Consider the following 19,770-nt stretch of genomic DNA (forward strand, 5'->3'; position numbering starts at 1 on the left):
TGCATGCCAACTACCAGTAGCAGCCCAGTTCCCCTGAGCATAATGTTTAATTGCTTCACAAGAGTCTTCCATGATTTTTCACTGTGGAAAAAGTGCATTTAAATTCTCTTTGCTTCTGTGGAAAAGGATTCAGAATTGTGGATCTGTTGTGGGACGAGTCCACAAGATACCCCCTAAAAACTGTGGGTCTAAAAGAATGCATATGCATTTAATGCTTGTAGTATCATTCATGCTGAAAAAACACATGAAGATGTGGTTCTGTAAGGTGAGGTGCTGCTGTTAGCGTTCCCTGCCACTCTCAAGGCAAAAAGTAACAGTGCCAACTTACAAAGCCCTTTGCCAGTCGCCGCTCCATCAATGTGCAGGGTGTTGGGCACTTCTCACCCTCGTCCTCTGTGCATATGCTGTGGGCTGGGGCTGCAGCTCTCAGGCTACACACGATCAGCAGGGGAGGCTCACGCAACCTTTAGGGGCTTCTGTTTGAGAAAAAAATAAAACCAGTTTTAAGACCACAAGATCGGCACTTTTTCCTTCTATTGGTTGTCACTTCAGAGTCACCCAGGAGGGTGCCATGTCTCCTGCGTGTACCAACACGTAACACGCCATCGAGGTCTTTCAAAGCACAAACTTTGCTTGGCTGTTCTGAGCCTGACAGTCCCAACTAGGTCAGGGTTGTTCTCCCAACTATTTCAGCATGAGTTCGTACCCCGGGTAAATCTTCAGTTGTGGTGCATAGTTTCTGGTAACGCTTAGCAGCACAGGGGAATTAAGTAATATGAAAATGCCTCAAGGAATACGCCGTGAAGAAAGCGTGCCCCACCTATATGCTGCATTTTTTTGCTCAAGTCTGTACTGCCGCTATTAGACTCAAGTAGTCTTTGGAGGGTCATCACCAAAACTGGGGAGGAACCTTAATGTTATAATAATTCCAGGGTGAACTAATAGTTCAGTCATTTGATTTCAAGAACATCAAGCTCTTTCTGGGAAATAAGTGAGGCAGAATTGAAGGTGAATATCTACCAGTTGAAATAAACCCTGAGATACTTTGGTTCCCCAGAATAAGAAAGATAAAACCTGCAGGCCCCACATTGTCGCAGTCAAGGTGGCACTGGATTTGCGTATGAGGGCTGATAGAATCTTCCCATGTTTCTGAAGGCAGGTCTTTGGGCACATCATGTGTGCCCAACCAAAAGATCATCTTTTCAGGTTACATATTCCCTGTCTCCATTCCAAACCATTATTCTGATTAAAACCTCTTTTATTACGCAAATCATCCCCTCTCTTTGTCAATGCTTCCATTTTCTGTTATTCAGTGCTTAGCTGAGATAGAGCTGTTTCCATTTGTCCTTGCAAATCAGTCTCTTGAGAACTCTCTACCTATTTCCAGCCCTAAACCACACTTTCCTATATCTTTCTGGTAATGAGGGACATTATCTTCCTTATATCTTCCTCTACGCCAATTAAGCACTCCTGGCTTCACCACTCTGATGAGCAGCAACTGAGGACACGATCCCTGTTCTCTGAGTGTTCTCTCTCATTATCCGCATTCTCCTTTGGAATAAGAGGAATTGTCTGGGCTAAACCTGCTATGTCAGCTTGGAAACAAATGACTTTGACTTAGTGACATGGCTTAAAACCGCTCTTACTGGCCAAGTGAGTAGGACATTTCCTTCCAATTCCTGTAATTGCTCTCGCTGGTGGTGGAGCCGCGAGCTGACATGGCAATGCCAGGTACGGGAGTTTTCACATCAACACTTGGGTGAGTAAAATATTGATTTTAAAGGCTGATTATAACAATGACCGAGAAGTACTGTTCTGGATGATGATGAATTCTGAAAACCTCGGTGATTCTGTAAATGTTCACGTCTCCCGATGTCCACTCATTGCCTGCTTTTGAAACAGGAAGCATTAGTAATAGTGATGTAGCTCTGCCACAGTATCACAAACACACCAGAGAGAAGTCTGATGAGGTCATTTGGTTGATTTATGTTCCTTCCCAGAGAAACAGGGTACTCTTCAAGGTGTATTTTGAAGTGCTTTGTACAGTTTAGCATGTGATGTAGGAGAAATTGGGTCCATATTTTCTCTGTGGAAACTATTCCAGCGTCAGACGTAATCCCAGTGTGTGTGGTGTGCTGCTGGAAAGCACTTCAGAGCCCTATGACCTCATCAAGAAGAACCAAGACATCTATGCTGCATCTGGCAGCTTCAATTAAGTCTTCTTCCTCCCAGGCCCTACTAAATCCATGTCTGTTGCCTAATGGAGCAAGAAAGCCTTGTAAGAAGTATCTCTTGCTGCAAGAGGATTCTATCTAACACACCAAAACTTTAAAGATGGTATTAAATATCCAAGACACTGGCCGATAGTGGGTTGCTCTGAACATCAGCTTATCTGGGATTTCAATGTACATGGATTTGAGTTAGTTCAAAAACACTGTACAAAATTCCTATTGACAGGGTTCTGAAAACTTCAAGCAGCAGAACCTGAGTCCACTGCCTTTATCCCTTAAGGTGTGACCCCCCGGTTTTGTAGCACAGCAGCACTTGCTGGGCACACACCTTGTGGATTTTGGAGTATTGAGGACTCCAGCAAAGATGGAGTTTGAAAGACATATCAGTTCAGTTTACATGCTGACTAGACAAGCTGCATCTCAGGTATAGCAATGCTGTAAAATATCAAAATCGCATTTTTGCTTTTCCACATGTTCAGCAGCCCATTTTCAACTCCCAGTGAAGTGTAGCCCAACTCACCTTTGTCCAGCTCACCTCTTCATGCTATCTCCCAGTCATCGCTAATTACCGTTGTCACCCACAAACAGGAGGTGAGCACATCGAGACCCTTCATTTCTTTTGGTTTTGCGCCAGTGAGGTTACTGGGAGCTGGTGAATATATACAGTTGTTCAATCTGATCATCTCATATTAAGCAATTAGTATGGACACAAATTAACATGACTAATAACTGTGAGAGCACAGATTTTTACCACCTGCAAGCCTCAAGGAATAGCATGGGAACCACGTCCTGTTTCTAACCATGTTCAGCGTGAAACAATTATGCAAGCTGAAAAAACTCCCCAACTCCTCAAGACAAGTATTCTGCAAGACTGTGCAAAATACATCTGCCAATATGAGCGGAACCTCTACAAAACAACTCAAGATAACTTATTGCAAAGCCACGCTCCTCCTCAGCCAGTGGTGTCTAGCAGTAAGATAGAGAGGTGCTGGTCTTAGCAAAGCCATTCTTAAAGCACAAATACTTCCTGACAAGCCAGGTCTCTTCCCTGGGGGTAGCTGCAGCCTCCACGGTGAGTGTTTGTGCTCTGTCTGTTCAGAACAGGTATGGCCCCTGCAGACATCCCACCCTGCCTGCCCCAACAGAGACACACCTTGATTTCCAAAGGCGATTCTGATCACCTGGGTGGAATGATGGTGAAGGAAATAAACTGTGGTAAAGAGAGGCCTGGCCAGCCGAGTCCGAAAAAATGCGTGTGGCACTGGGTTGGAGTCACTGCCAAGCTATACCTCCCCGGCTGTGGGAAGCAAATTTTTTGCCCATTGCAGTAACTCAGTGATGATATAGCTTGGAATTTGGAAAAGTTAGTCATAATTTACTCTAGAAAAGTGGGATACTTTTGTTTGCTTCCTAGAGACTAAGGGATTTTAAAAATGCAACCAAAAAACCCACCAGCACGACCTTTTGCCATAAATACAGAGCATTTACATTTTTAACCACAGCATTATTTTATGTTTTCTCTCTGAATTCTAGCATTTCAGATTCTAGCATTTCAGATTCTTATTAAGAAGTCTCCTGCAGCTTTGTAATCTTGTTGGTGCAGAAAGGGACATGAAGGCAGAGGTCTATATTCTGTTCAGGTTACGCAGGGCAGGTATCCTTCTGGATACCTTCCATCCAGATCCTTCTGGATGGGCACTTCATGTAAATCAAGGTGGAATTTAAGCCATGGATTAGGTCTCTAGACAGGCTGATAATTATGAGAAACAGATCCCTCGCAGGGAATGCAGGAATGCCATGAATGTGTTCCAACTACATCACGATCCTGGTGTGTTTTCAGGCAGAAATTTGCCCTGACACACAAAGGCATGGAGACAACCAACTATGTTTTTCTGGTCAGCCCCTTTCTACCTTTATTCTTAATAGTTTTAATAATAAATTATTTCACTGTCTCAGCATGTCTCATCTACTTAGCTGTACTGGTTTTACATATAGACTGTCTCTTGCCGTGTTCAGCATGGAGCATCATAAAGTCTGGAGCGGAACTTACAGTGATTTCTACCAAGTGTTTAGAGATACGCTTATTAGTGGTATGAAATGGAACATGCCTACTTTGTTTCCCTGTTCACCAGAAACAAAGCTTTTTGGGTTTAAATTCTGACTTATTTTTTTTCTCCACCAACTCTTTCAAATCCTTTGGCAAGCTTCTCTGATTATACCCTACAAACTCTTGGAAAATAAAATTACATTTGTCCTGAATGATGTTAACAAAAGAAACAAGAATTATTAGTCCTCTAGATGGTGCTGCTATTTCAAATAAAGTAGCTGGATGCTTGAAGATTTCATTCAAGTATGTTGCTGTAGTACCCTGTGAGAAATCCTGACTCCAGTAAAAGAACTGATATAAAACCACCCACAATGTCATCTAACAGTGTTAGCAGTGAAGGGCAATCTGTAGGTAAACAGAGTAATTGCTTCTCTTTAAGGATAGTGAATGTTTCAGTATCTTGCTAACTGAAGAAAAATTATAGGATGTATTGATGAAAATTATCTTTCAAAGGCTGGCTCAGTTTTCTGCATCTTTGATTTCCCATTTTCCCAAAAATTGCTACTGATTCCTCCGGTGTACCACTTCTCAGCTTCAGTGACTCACACGAATGTTCTCTGATCACAATCTTCGGATGCATCACAGGCCAAACACGACAGGCTCTCCCTGGCAAAGGCTGCAGCTCTGACCTGATTGCACAGAAGTGCTTTAGCACAACCGTACTTCAAATGAATCCAGAGAAACAGTGCTCAGGCTCAAACCAAAACCCATGGTTCAAAACTTAAGGATACTGGTATATGCACACTGTACTTGTGCATTAAAGACTGTTAAATCTAAATGCTTTAGTGACACATAACAAGGAAAGAAGGGAAAACAATTTAACTTTTCTTGCCCAACACAGCTGCACAGGTCCAGCACTTGAAATATTGGGCCAGCTGTCTACAACACAGATTTTCTTATACCTAGTTGCTTTCTGCCCAGCCACTTTTCAAGAGGATGCCAAAGTTCCTCCTATTCTTTCCTCTCTTTCCAGGGCTCGTACCTGCAGTTTAGGAATATCTGCCTATTTTCTCTCCCAGATATTTTTCCTGATTCTCTTTGTAAATCCAGCCAGTTGGATTTGCAGCACCAGATTTCTTTCCTCCTGTTGTTCCTGTCAAAGTCAAGAACAAAAACTTTCTGATTTCAGAATTATTATTGTTATACATTATTATACATCTGACCTTTGAAACATATATTCTCTATAACCACTATCTCTTACTTTGTGCAAAGTTCATCTGTTATCTAAATAAATGTCAAATTTGGGATCTTGTTAAGTCTTTAGCTTCAGTAACAATAACAGTGAGTTCTGGAGTTTACTCAGCATAAGAGAAACATTTATTTCATTGATTTTGACTATTCAACCTTTAAAATTTCACAGAGTATATTTGTTCTTGCATTATGAGAAAAGAATAACAACATCTCTAGATCATTCATTATTTTGTGATCATTCACTGTGTCCCCATTTATTTATTTATCTCCTTTCCAAGAAACTTTCCTCACAGGAACATATCTCTGGGCTCTTGGTGACATTTTCTACTCCTTTATGAGTCCTCCTCCAGTTTCATGGTAGTTTGGTTGGTTAGTTTCTGCGGCTGCAAAACCACAAAATCAGGGGCTGCAGCTGCTTACGAAAACACTTTTTAAGAGAAAGAGGACCTATAAGCAGACAGAAAGCATGAAATCCACTATTCAGGGTGTCAAGCGATACAATCACCTGTAGAAAAATGGTTGTTATTTTCATATTATCAACAGAATATCCACCATCACTGGCCACTTGCACTGACTTGCACAACTTAGTGAAGCTCCTGACAGCTAACAAGGCAAATGTCAGCACAGATCTCAGAAATGCATGAGAGCAATTCCAAAGAGTAAAAGAAATGGACAAAGCCTGGAAAAAAAATCTGCACTAAAAAAAGGCTCACTAGCTTACAGACAGCTCTGCAGTGTGGGAAATTCCCAATGGAGTTAATTTATTAAACAAACAACCAAACAAAACCCATGACAACTGTTTCTGACACTTGATGAAGCAGCCCAAATGCAAATATCTAGCCAAGTAAATATAAACCCAGTAGTATAGACAATTTCTGGCAGACTTACATTAAAAATAATCATGAAGACATGAGCTTAAACAACAAGTAGTTTATTTAGCATCCTTAATAAATCCTTGCACACAGTAATTTCCTAAATCCTCTGACCATTTGCTGTAAACCCCTGTTCTTATGAATGAAGAGCTCTAACCACCCTGCTTGTGAGGACCAACATAGGCAATTAGAATTAACCACCTTCTTGAAAATGAGATTAGGCTGACTTTGGAAGTGACTCCTTCAACATCTCAGAATTTTCTGGCTCATAATATGGCTCCAAAATAGGTTTTAATTTGACTTCTTCTGGTATTTTTTGAGTCTCTTCTCTCCTGCTTCCGTCTCTTAAGAGTGGAACCAATGTTTTCCAGTTTTTCCCTGAAACTACAAAGGAAAGGAATGGTTAATTTTTTCCCCTCCACAGAAACAGAAGAAAACATACAAGTGGTTTAAATAGGAAGCTGACGAAAGAAGAAGAAAGAAGCACGAAGAAAGGGCTTTGTGGTTTTCTTCCCCACACTGTTCCATGAGTTTTCCATATTTCATCTGGCAAGTACAGCAGAGACTGATTGTACAGTTTAAAACTTCCGTGCTGGATGCTGAGCTCCCAAACTACAGGGTTTGGGGTCTCCAAAGTAGCTTCTTGGCTACTTGGCTGCCATCCTACACTGTTCCACCTCCTCAGGATTTACACTTATTATCTGCCTCGTAAACTCTACAGTCAGAATGATGTAGTGGGGGCTTCTATTCCAGAGAGTAAAACTGCTATGTGAATAATGAGCCCACTTAATCCTTCACATTTTGTGCTGACTGAAAATGCCATTAACTTAGCGACTGCCATTATCATTAAGTGCATAAAACTGACTGCCCTCTAACAATTAATCGATGCTGCTTCTATCACTGTAGGCCACACCAGGGTTTAGGCCCCCAAAACCCTCACCTCTGCCAGCCTTAATAGAGTAACTGGGATTTCGTTTGAGGTCCCCCGAGTACCCAGGGTCTTCGTTGATTATGCCCAGATTAGTATTCCATGTGGACCAGTTCACTTCTTCAACCCTGGGGAGAGAACAACAAACCCAGTATCTATTCTAAGGATCACCAAACAACTCCAGGATGAGTTTCTATCACATGCTGCCACCTCTCCAGCCTCAGGTCTGACCCAGAGATGAGACTGAAGTGACTACTGCAGACAGTGCTAGTGCACTGCTTTTCAGCAGTGCTCCAGGGGGAAAGCTCTGCTTCCCATCACCAGACACCTTAATGCTGTTTGTCTATAAAAATTGTTCATTTGACATGCAAACAGGTTACCTAAAGCACCATCTGTAATCATCTTGGCCGTCAGGTGTGACCCCCACCAAGACTTGTTTCCCAGACCGGAACGAGTGCCTCAAACAGTTCAAGTAGCTGTTTTCGATATCCAAGATGGTGATGGCTCTCTACCAGGTAAAAGAAAGCAGACCACTGAGCGGCTCCCTCAAAATCATACAAATTCTGAATTCTACTTTTATTTTTAAAGCCTTGACCTTTTACCATTGTCACCGTCGTAGAGCAGGCATCATACCCATCTCTGAAATATTACCTCTGTTAATTTGTCATTTAAAATGCTAAATTACTGCCCTGTGATTAGAATTATGACATTCCCTTTCTTACCTCAAACAAAAGCTGATGTGCCTCTAAGATTCTGGTAAAGACTAGTTTTCCCCTTGCGTAATCCCTATCTTCAGACTCTGATCAAGATTTTCCATCATCAAAAGCCCACATAGCTCTGTCTAATTTCAGAAGTATTTATTTTCTTAAATTCTGAACATCTGTGGAACACTGGGAACATCTGCTCAGGCCAAATATCAAATGTGAATAGAAAATGAACTAATACATTTTTGGGGGAACTGTTCAGGGGAACCAGAAAGAAGCAGTGACCTGTTATTTAGAAACATGTCAGTTCCTAAAGATTCTCTCCAAATATCCCTTACGATTCCCCAAACCCTCTTTATTGGATAGCGGCCTCACAGAGTCAACGTACCTGGAGTTTCCAGATGCTCTTGCTCTCCTGTGCAATTTTGCTCACCGTTTCCCCCATCAGTGCAATAAGCATGTTGAGCAGGAGGATGTACGTAAGGATGACATAAAGAACCAAAAGGATGACAAACACAGACTTGAACCTGTAGTTCTCTGTGAACTCCAGGTCCCCCATCCCAATAGTGAACTTGAAAAGCTCCAAGCAGGTATAATACAGACTATTGTAGGACGTGCGGCCGCGTTTCACATGGGAGCATCGGGCATATTCAGAGCTATTTGTGTCTTGCCCCTCATTGTCATCTTCAATTAAAGTCACCACAGCTGTCGCAAAAGAGGAATCACATATGCGGGATAAAAATACAATTTGAGATCATAATTCCGTTGCAAGAAATGAAAAAGAGCAAAAAGGTAAGACATGTTGTTTTCAGGAAATTACTACACATAATCGTTAGTCTGAAGAGTTTTTTTTTTTGTAATTACGTTAATTTGTTAGTTTTTAGTTGGAAACAAAAAGTAACTTGAAAAATAAAATTTTCTGAGATTCTTTAGGATAACAAAAAGATAACTCTAAGTGTGATATTACCTGTAGAAAATCCCAGCAGGAATACTAGGTAGACAAACATGAAACGACATAAATCTCTAAGGATCATCTGTAAAGGGGAAACAGAAGATTTTTATATTGCTAAAACTTGAATACAAAGTGCAGCAAAAACTGGTAGAAATTACTGCTTCAGCTCATGAAGGCATTTGCTGTGAACTGGCTGTACATGCACTAAACTGTTGTTTATCCTGCTGAGATAATGAACTTAAAAGCAGAAAACACTTTTCTATTATTCATGCAACAGTTTACACACATATGCAAGACATATGCCTGCCAAACAGTTTCATCTTTGTGAGTACAAACCACATTAAAACAGTTCCATCTTTCTTCTTCCCCTCTTGGGCTATCTGGCCACATTGTATACAGAGGTTTATTAGCCAGCTAGTGCCTCTTAGCTAATTGCTCTGTTTGGTAACATTTAAACTATTCCTAAATAAATTTCCAGCTGGTAGAAAGCTGTGTCATTTCACATCAGACCAGTCTGTGCTGTTCTCAGTCTACTTTCATCCATGTCTATCCCACTGTAGTTATTCTGAAGCACGGCAGGTGATGATAATATCAAGAGTGCTATAAAATATAGGGATGAGGAGCAGGTGGCTTTTCTACACATCTTAACTGGATCACTTCACTCAGAAAATAAATGCCAAGTGTAGTAAACTGACATGAGATTCCCCAGTGACATCATGGAGGCAGATTTGGTGACTTTTCTCCTGGAAATGGGGCCGTTGGCAGCACTTTCCTGATCTGAACACTCTGCTCGCCTCAGAACCCACTCACTGGACTGACCTTTGCGATCATGACAGAGTAAATGCCCATCTGCTGGAAGCCACGGGTGTAGTACAGCATGTTAGCCCAGCCCAGTGCCAAGGAGAAGACCATGGAAGCCACGTAGAGTTCCTGGCCACAGAAGTACAGCACCACAGAGCTCAGGAGGAGCAAGGAGTGGACAAAGCTGAAAGACAAGCATAGTCTGAATGCAGAGGACTGAGATGGCTACAGGTGGGGGGAACAGAGGAGCCCCACGAGGTATAAAGAAGAATGAGGAATTTCCCAGAACACAAAGGAGCCTTGGCAGACATTTCCTCTCTTCCCTTCATTCTTTTCCACCTCAAATCCTCTAGTTCCTCTTACAAACTCCTTAGTTTCCTCACATACAAACTTCTGTAGTCTCATCCCTGCTCACCCTTGTGACTGGAAGAAAAGTCCTAGAAAACACCTATTTCTTCAGCACTCCCTCCCTTTCCATGGACCCATGAAATGACCCTGTTTAGCTGCACTCCAGCTGGGAAGAAAAAGCACTCAAATTATGGAGAGGCAAAGGTCCCTTTAAGAATGGGAGGATTTCTGCACATCCTATGTATACACTGGATTGCAAATCCAATATGGAGATCTACTCCTAACTCTGGCATGTGACACAGTCACTGAACTTCTCAACACTTCATTTGCTTTACCTCCAACGGAGCTTACTGATCCAGGCCCACTTATTCAAGTGCTGTGACATCTACTGGCAAGTATTTTGGAAGGACTCAAGAAATTATGGCAAAGTATCTACCTATTACAAGTGGCTTCAGCCAAAGCTACAGATCTCACACACTCATCTGCTCTATGCTGAAATGCAATCAAAGATACTGGAGCTTACAAAAGAACCTCACTGTAGCTGTCAACTATCAGCGTCTTGAATGATGGGCGCCTCTGCACGAAATACTGTATCTGGAAAACAAAACAGGAATGAAGACCAGGTTTGTATCCAAGAAGGGATAAAGTATTCCATGTGAATGCAACAACTAAGCATTGATACCTGTACCTGGGACCTATAAAACGTCTCACAAGAACAGCTCAAAACCAACACTGGCATAAGATCTAAGGAAGACTCTTCCAGTAACACTAGACTTCTCTTATATCTGGTGGCTCTTTTGAAAACAACCACCTATTCAGTCACTGGTTTGAGGACCTGTGATTCACTGCACACTCTCCATTGGCTGCCAAGAGGAAACAGGGGACTTCAAGCTAAGACAAGTAATCTTTAACAGAGGCCTGGCTATTTGCAATACCCCATTCTTTAGCTTTGCCCAGGCTAATCGCTGAGATGCTCACTGACTTCTAAGTATTGTCTTTTTTTATACAATAGACAAAACTGTATCTTAGCCAGTGGCTCATTAGTAACCTGAGAACTCCTAATCAGGCCAAGGGCAGAGATTTGTAGCTCTTGACTACAACATGGATTATCTTAGCAGCCAGTTCTAATGAACAGGAAAGGCCTGTTTGCTTCTCTCCTACACGTGCCCAAAGAGCAAAGTTTCAAATATCTTACCCCTCTGAAAAAAAAATAGAGGCCTCCCAGTACACTCAGGATCTCTCCAGTCACTCGAAAATATTCCCCAGTGCTGTGACCAAACGTAAAGGGCGGCTGTGTAAGACAGGAACATGGATACGTTCAGCAGAACTGAGGACAGGAAAGATCTGGCCTTGCCAGCAGCTGAAAGCAACTACATTTCTGGGGGAACAGGTTAAGTTTCTGAATGTGTTGCAGCAAGGGGGCAAGAGTGGGGAGGAAGCAGGGTCAAAACCTCCCTCCTGCCTTCAGGAAAGAGGAAAATTCTGATTTCAAGAGCACACATTCAAATGGGAGGCAGATCTGGAATATCATGCAGTGGGTGGTTCCCCGATATATAACATAAGTAATGTACCTTTTCCTTCTTCTCTACAGGTCTGTAGTAAGCAGCGGCGGTGAGGATAATGATATGCATGGTATAGACAAAGAAGTTGAAGTAAAACAAGTGTTTGACAAACCGGTCCCACTTGTCTTGCAGCAGCCTGTTAAGGGGTTCCACCAGCAGCATCTCATGACGGTTCTGAGCAGAAGGAGAAAGAGGAAAATCTCAATGGGACCAGTATGTACTGGGCTTTGAAAACAGCAAATGATGCTAATCTTCAGCAAGTGCTCCCTCTAGTATCCTTAAACTCAGGAAGGGAGATTGGTTTCTAGAAATGAGGCAAAAAATGCAGCGTGGAACACAGAGCTTATCACTAGCAGTGCCCCAGCCTGTGAATAAAATATGAAAGAGGTGCATACTCACTGGTGTTTCACTGCTGTAGGCAATAATCTCAAGCACTGAGTTTTTCTCACTTGTGTCTATAGAGGACAGGTCATAAAGAGATGAGTGGACAGGCCCATAGGCCCATTCAGTGAACTTCCTAGACAAGTGTCTGCACTCAGGATCTTTGATCTCTCGTCCAAGGATGTAAGCAAAAATCTAATTGCAAAAGAACAATACAACCAACATTTCAGTGTTACTAGGACTCCTAGTTCCTCAGTATCTCCACAAGACAGAATGGCTAATTTCTCCCTAGTTTAACTTGGGAGATGTATGTTACACATCTCAGAGCATGCACTAATTTGAACAAGGACTGTCATAAGGACAGTTCTACCAGACAAGCCGAGGTACAAGGCCTCTAGCAGTTCAGATGGCAGCAGAGACCCACTTTCTGTTTCCAGTGGGGCTGCCTTGCATACCAGTGGTACATGAACAATGCCAGCTGGGCACAGGCACACACAACCTCTTTTTCAATCTTCAGAGACTATGCAGTTTTGCATGTTAAACTGCAGCATCCGTTCCTCTTATTAAAAGGCCTCAACAACAAGCAGGGATAAAATCTGCCCTGTATAAATGTTCTGCATGTACTCTCTATAACTTCATACAGTAATAGGACAGAAACACATTTGCTCACCTACCCCTATCTTCCCTGTTTTGGCTGCCAGTGTTAATGGAGTCAGTCCTTTCTTATTGGTGAGTTCTTCCAGCTTCAGGATTGGATTAATTTTGGCACCAAGGATCAATATATTATTGTACATCTTGGTCACAAACTTGGTATTATCCTTAGTATTATCTGCAATCTCCACCAGTGTGTGCAGGACGGTATTGCCCATGGAGTCCTCAGCAGCGATGTCGGCTGCCTGGTAGGGGTTCTCAAGGAGAAATTTCACAATGCAGAGCTGGTTGGTGCAGGCAGCCAGGGACAAAGGCAGCTCCCCTACAGACAAGCAACGGGAATGAGTGGTCAGAAAGCCCATTACTGCACGTGTATGAACAGAAAGATGATGTTGTTACCATCTTTCACCATGAGAAGAAGTGAATTTCTGTCTGATATCACACCATTTCTTGTGATAACTGTTAGAATCACATTTTCATTGGTTTAAGTGCATCACAGAAACATGGCTGCTTAAAAAAAAGCACTGCGAGCTCGCAGAAGGTCACAACCTTTCAAATGATACAGTGCTCAGAAAACAAAGGGATGCAGACACCAAGCTCACAATGAACACCATCAACTACCAACTGTGTTTCATTATAATCTCAGCCTTTGGGAGTAAATTCTTGGACTAAGCGTTAGAATAGCCCATCTGGTACTTCTGTGCCTCCAGTCCCACATAAACAGGATTATTTAACAGCTTGCACTTGGGATAACGCTAGGATAACTCGATCAATAAAGCCCATACTGTGCTTGCTCCTACCAAAATAAAAGCCTGGTTTCCCTTTGATTTTCCTGAAGAACTCCCCACAGGCTCTGGCATGAACATTTGCTCCATTCTGGACCAAGAGCTTCACCAGGTACATGTTCCTTCTCTCGATGGCGATGTGAAGCGCAGTCTGGCCTACAGAGACACCCATCAGACAGAAATATCCAACATTTAATACAGACTGAGAACTTTCAGGCACCACAATTCATTCAGCTCCATGTCAAATGGTGGAACTGAGAGCTTTGCAGACTAAAAAGCTCTAGAACTGAACAAAATGAAGATGGCACAGACAGCAAATACAACTTGCTTTTAAGTCACTAGATATCAAAAATGGCAGAATACTGCACCTTACACTAACAATCAGTGCATTTGTGCTCGGGCAATCACACACTGGAACTTTGGGGTGCTGCATCCCCAGACATAAGGTTTCATGCAGAAGACTGAGAGCCCAACCTAATCCTGTCTTTGGTCTTGACACCAAGAGTATTCACTACAGCAGCTGTTTCTCTTACCCTTGTAGTAGTTGTCAGTGTACTCCGCATTAACAAACTCTTTCAGAGTTCCAGTTTTCCTGGCAATATCGAGCAGCAAGGGAATGGTATCATTTTTCCCATCATGTAGATTCAGCATGGCTTTCAGTAAGCAGGTTTTCCCAGTTTCTGGCTCTATAAACACAAAAAAAATGCAGCTATATAGAAGTGATGACAAACCTACCACCTACTCCCAAGCATGCAGAAATTAATGAGGAAATTAATGACAAGAAAACTCATTCAGGGTTTCACAGAAAATGTCATCTTTTCTGAATTCTCCTGTAAGATTATGATCAAGGCATTGCCAAATCAATAGGGAAGTACTAGCTATTAAAGGATCTCCTGCAGACACTTGACACAATTATGTTTTTCTGTTGTCATCTCAGAAGCAGTACTGGAAACAGAAGAGGACAACTTAAGGCATGTGACACTAAAGGTTACCTTTGAACTCATCATCTGTGAGATGCTTCAAGGTTCTATTAAGGTAGAGTAGCAGATCATCCAGGTCCCTTGTGTTGCCCTGGGCTACGGCATCAAAAATCCTTCTGCGGTCATAAAATTTGAAAGCTTTTTCTGAGCAGCCTGTGATGGAATCTGTAGATAGGAGCCTAACAAGGGTAAATTCCAGTTACTTAAAGTCAGATACTTAGTAGACCTTTTATAAGCTATCAGAAAACTATTTTTCACTTGTTTGTGTGAATTAGTAAGCACTACAGATTAGTATAGATGGATCTGCAAAGTCCGCAAGTTCAACAAAGTCTGCAAGCAACTGTCCTGATAAAATTATGTATCTGTTGCTGAAAAGCTGAAAACAAGACTTAAAAGAGGCACTGAAATATGGCAGTCTAACTGCAGGCCTGGGAGCCAGACAATCCCATGTTCTCATGCTGAGTGATGTCTATTCCCTGAGCAGCCTCAAGTGAGTAAATTAAGGCCCACCACTAATTTTGGGCAAGATATCCATGGACTGAATTTTCAGAGGTGCCAAGAGGCAACAGGTATTGTCACTTTCAGATGCAACGCTCATTTTGGCATAGAAAACAATTAAACTGAAAAAATGGGCATGCTCCTGTAGAAAGAATAAATGCTACTGTAAGAAACAGAGTCTGCAGCTGTCAAACTGTCCATTACAACCAAATCTTACAAGGCCAACTTACTTGTGAAGTTTTCCCCTTTCCAAATTAGCATGGAATTTGATGACAGAAGGTGCCATCAGGTGATCCATCTGGTAAATGGAGTCCATGGGAGCCATGTCCTTGTCACAATCCCCCATCACAAACCTCCCACGTCTTGCAAAGATGTTGCTTTTGGGTGGCTGTGCCTTGGTGCTGAGTACACCCTGGAGGCTGTCAGGTGTTTCCAGCACAGAGTCCTCTCCGTCTGTGTGTTCATCTGTCATTTCAGATTCCTCCATGTCAGAACTGCCGAATTTCTTCATCTTCCCAAGAATAGAAGACATGACGAGAAGGTAGTCTGTGAGAAATGACACAAAGACCCCAAGTCAGCACTTTACAGGGCCACAAGTCCCCTTTTTCCTAGGACTACTCTCGATAAACAGCAGGGAATGGATCAATTGGTGTCATCCAGAAGTGAGACAGATGGACACATATTCACTATGCCCAGAGTTGGAACAGTCTAGTAGGTCATTATCTCCATGCTGTTTGTTCCTGTCCCCACTGTCCTCACCCATTTCAGAATAGAGATCGCAAAACAGTGTCCCAGAGCCCAGAGCTGACTGCAGAGCTGACTGCTTCTGCACAAAATTAGGGTCTCATTGTCCTCCAGTCGTTATTAAAGCCTGAACAATCTCTGCTTTTCTTTTCCAGTTCTAACTGCTTGTGCCACAATATATTCTCAGGATTATATCAAGCGTGTGATAAAAGCCTGCTTGTGCCATAACCATATCACAGCGATGCTGAGCACAGAGGATTTCCTGTATATAGGAAAATTATCACCTAATAGCATTATCAGAGTTATGGCAGCGCTATATGAAAACTGGAGCCCGTGATTCTTAGGAGATGAGCGTCACCTCAAACATGAGGCACGGAAACAGAAAGGGAAAGGTTACCCCAGATAAGACTGTAAGACCACATGTCTGATCTTGTCTGATTTACAACCACAAAGAATTTGACACAAGTTGATAAATATACTGTAATATACTAAAAGCAGAGCAGTCTTTTTTTTTTTTCTTTCTTATCAAACTGTTTTAATCAGACAAATGTTGGTCTTCATGCCACTGAATGCGAAGTATTCAGAAACTGCAGCAGTGCTGACAGGAACACATCCTATTTGAGCTCCTGCATTGCTGGCTCTCAGAGAGAGCTGATCAGACGGAGAAACATACCCTGAAATCCTAGACTGCTTAGAAATCTTATGGCTTTGAGCACAGGAATGTCACAAAATCTTTTAAAAGCCTTCAGTCATAAACCAAATTATAGTGGTCAGGAATCTTCTCTCTACATTCAGTGTAAAAACATCATAAACACATTTCAAGGTTGTTTCTCTTCACAAAAATATTCTGAGGGGTTGTCAGCAAACCTACATTGTACATGGAAGCGAGATTTTCAGTTCTGTGGAACTATATAATACTCACATTAAGGGTCAATTGCATTTTCCTGTGTAAGTAGGATAGGAAATAAGTTTTTGTCAGGCATTTGTCTTTGCTGTAATTTTGCACAACATACACATATAGAGAACATCAATTTGCAAACTTGCACATTTAGGGTTACTGGAAGCAAACCAGCGTAGTATAGACAAAATACTAACGACTGCAGTTGAACTCGCTATGTCCTCTGAGCTCACCTTTCAAATTCTTTGTGTCCTTAGAGTAATTCTGCAAGAATAATGTAATATCTTATTAACTTAATTGTTCTATAAATATGAAATTATAGATAGTCAAATACTTCCATTTGGAATATGATACTAAAAATACAGAACAACAGTTATTTCAGTGAAAAAGTTGTAAAAATAGCTTTATAAAAATGGAAAAATACACTGGGAATACAGTAATGTATAATTTTAATTTTTTGTCTTAATTAAATAAATGTGGAGTGAGCCAAAAATGTCAGAGAGGTGGCTATGGAAAATGGAATCACTTATTTTCCATAGAATAAATACAGCATTAAAATCCATATTAAAATCCACTCTTTGAATCCTACGTACACTCAAATTTGATACAGTGAGATAAGGAAATATTTTTGATATAATGTCTAACCACATCACAAGTTACAATAAATATGAAAGAGAGTTCACAAATAGCTATCACCCATGCTATCCAAATACACATGCAGAACTTACAAATACTGCAAAAAATCCTGTCTTCCGAAAAACAGTCCAGTCTCAGTAAACACCCTCTGATTTATAGGAATGTGGTGCCAGATATTCCTCGTCCAAGGTGCCTGGACTGAAAAGACCTCAGAGTTTGCTTCTCCACTTCATTTGGCTGCAAAAGTGTTCTATGTGTCTGATGATTTTTAGAATCAAGGGAAATTCACTAGAAGAACTGAGAATAGAGCAATAAGATCATTAAGAACAGTTCTGGAACCAGAAGCACCAGTAGCTTCTATTCCCAGGAGCTTCGCAAAGCTCTTTACAAGAATTGCAATAAGTTGCTGTTGTTTTTCTCCTTCCCTTTAATTGCATTTAGTAATGGATACTCTTCTCCGGATTTCCTCTTTGTAAATACACTCAAGCTTGCAAAAAAAAACCAAAACAACAAACAACCCCAAACCACCAGACGATTGTTTCTGTGGGTCATAGTTTTCATTTCAATTTACAAAACTTTGTAAAATATGACGCTACTCTTCTCTGAGATCCATCACTTTCTGGACATCTTTCTTGGGTGGGTGCTGTAAAGCCCCACTGAGTATTTTAAAGATAAGCTGATTCTGAACAGAGTTGAGGGAGAACCAATGGCAGAAAGTCCTAAGGCCATTCTATCATTCCATGTTCCATATATAAGAGTCAGCTTTGAAATATGCCATTACAGAAAAAAAAAATCTTATCTAATCCAGGATGGATCTAACATCCCTAAAAATGCACAACTGTGTCACGGATTATTAAATATATAATTTACATAGGATCTTTCTACCAAAAACTGTTCTAGAGAAACAGCTTTTCCAGCAGGCTGAGCTGACAGGCTGCGGCTGTTAGGCCAGAAGCGACCTCCAAACCTCTAGTTCCTGAGGTTTCAAGTGACATTATGAAATTATTCAATGAAATTAGCTGGATTATGTTTTGCAAAAGGTACCTATCTTTTTAGTGTTACTACCTATCTATGCAAAAAGAATAATAAATTTGCCTATTTAATAGCAAACTAATTATACTGCTTAAAACACCCTACGGCATTGCACTCAAAAGAAATAAAATACCTATTTATTAATGTGTAAATATAGATTACCAATAAGCCAGGTCCTCAGCTGGTGCCCCTGGAGCTTCGCTGAGCAGAGCATCTCACTCCATAGTACAATTAACTTCTTTGCTGCATCCAAAGCAGAGACTCAGTAAGAAAACTACACATATCAGCGGCAGGTCTCTCTTATTCAGGCTCTAGATTCTTGCTGGTCCCTTTGGCTAAATGATCCTTCTCCCATTCCAGGTATCAGCTCCTTTCGGTCTTACTCTGCTCTGATGTACACACTTCAGGAGCTCTCTGCCGTTTTCTGAGTTTTGATGCCTCCTTCATCAGCCTCCTTGAACTGTATTTCTTGTGAAGATGTTTCTTCCTTCTTACCAGCAGCACTCCATTGCTTTATGCAACAGTTGTTGGACACATCATATGCCGTCTCAGCAGGGACCTGGTTTAAAGGTGCAAGCTCACAGAGAGATGTGAACGCTTATCAAAATTGGCCACTAATAAACAAGAAGGAAATTATTCCTTTTTCTTGGGCCTGCATCCAACATGCTGCCCAGGCTTTGTGCGACTTCTGTGCTTGAGAATGATTTTACTGCTTAAGAGCCCTCTCCATCACTGCAAATGGAAAATCATCAGCAGATGTACTAGAGATCTTAAAGATGCATCCCAAGTTGGCCTGCAGGTCAGATATACTCCTGCCTTCACTAATAGAACCTAAAACCAGGCCACAATTTTACAAACTTCTGGAAACAAACACCACTTAATTTCACAGTTAACAGCATGCTAGAATAGTATTATCAGCTCTTTCCAGTTATTCAATAAAAATGAAAGCAGATCTGCTAATACAAAAGTATTTTATAATAACAAAAAAGGGAAGACAACATACAGCAAATGCAGACTTTTTGCAAAACCTTTAATTTAGTCTGCACTTTCTCTGTAATTCCTCTATGCTGTCTATGTGTGTGTATATTGTGAGGATGCTTAAGGACAAGGAGTCCCTAATGAAAGCATCAGACTAAGTCACAGACACCGACTTACCTCTCCTAGTCCTAAACATGTTTCCTACCAGGAAAATGAGCCTCACATGAACTATCATTTTATGCAGAAAGTTAATGGATCTTTCCTAGTCACTCAGTCAAACTTAACGTGATAATTGCTTCTAATTTCACAAATGAGAATGACAAAGCAACAAAATGTGTACACCCAGAAGCAGAAGAGGACACTAAATACAAGCTTTTTTCATCCACTGTAATAAGTGAGATGGCATGTTGAATACAACTCCAGAAAAAGTGAAGTAAAACACTGTACAGCCAAGGAAAAAAAAAAAAAAGAAAGCAAAAAGAAGCTGCATC

The 19,770-nt window shown here is 41.4% G+C and overlaps 1 protein-coding gene across 8 annotated transcripts; it reads right to left on the minus strand.

Moving 5' to 3' along the window:
* Positions 1-3,756: 3,756 nt before the first annotated feature.
* On the minus strand, positions 3,757-19,752 carry TRPV1 (transient receptor potential cation channel subfamily V member 1). 8 transcript variants are annotated; one of them, XM_065036335.1, is made up of 18 exons: positions 18,464-19,752; positions 17,362-17,566; positions 16,867-16,897; positions 15,222-15,537; positions 14,506-14,672; positions 14,047-14,199; positions 13,529-13,669; positions 12,752-13,050; positions 12,096-12,272; positions 11,706-11,870; positions 11,330-11,425; positions 10,658-10,728; positions 9,805-9,970; positions 9,001-9,067; positions 8,422-8,738; positions 7,710-7,837; positions 7,342-7,457; positions 6,445-6,785 (listed from the first exon to the last, which is right to left on the minus strand). In XM_065036335.1, the coding sequence occupies exons 4-18, from the start codon at positions 15,521-15,523 to the stop codon at positions 6,619-6,621; spliced, it is 2,532 nt and encodes an 843-aa protein (XP_064892407.1). In that variant the 5' UTR covers positions 15,524-15,537; positions 16,867-16,897; positions 17,362-17,566; positions 18,464-19,752; the 3' UTR covers positions 6,445-6,618. The 8 variants fall into 8 exon arrangements, with proteins under 8 accessions (XP_064892402.1, XP_064892403.1, XP_064892404.1 ...); XM_065036330.1 differs by lacking the exons at positions 16,867-16,897; positions 17,362-17,566 and adding an exon at positions 3,757-5,431 and having other exon boundaries at positions 6,603-6,785; positions 18,464-19,659; XM_065036331.1 differs by lacking the exons at positions 16,867-16,897; positions 17,362-17,566 and adding an exon at positions 5,496-5,976 and having other exon boundaries at positions 6,603-6,785; positions 18,464-19,659.
* Between the last annotated feature and the right edge of the window lie 18 nt (positions 19,753-19,770).

This window comes from Columba livia, chromosome 20 (genome assembly GCF_036013475.1).
Source record: "Columba livia isolate bColLiv1 breed racing homer chromosome 20, bColLiv1.pat.W.v2, whole genome shotgun sequence".
In the NCBI taxonomy this organism is placed as follows: domain Eukaryota; kingdom Metazoa; phylum Chordata; class Aves; order Columbiformes; family Columbidae; genus Columba; species Columba livia.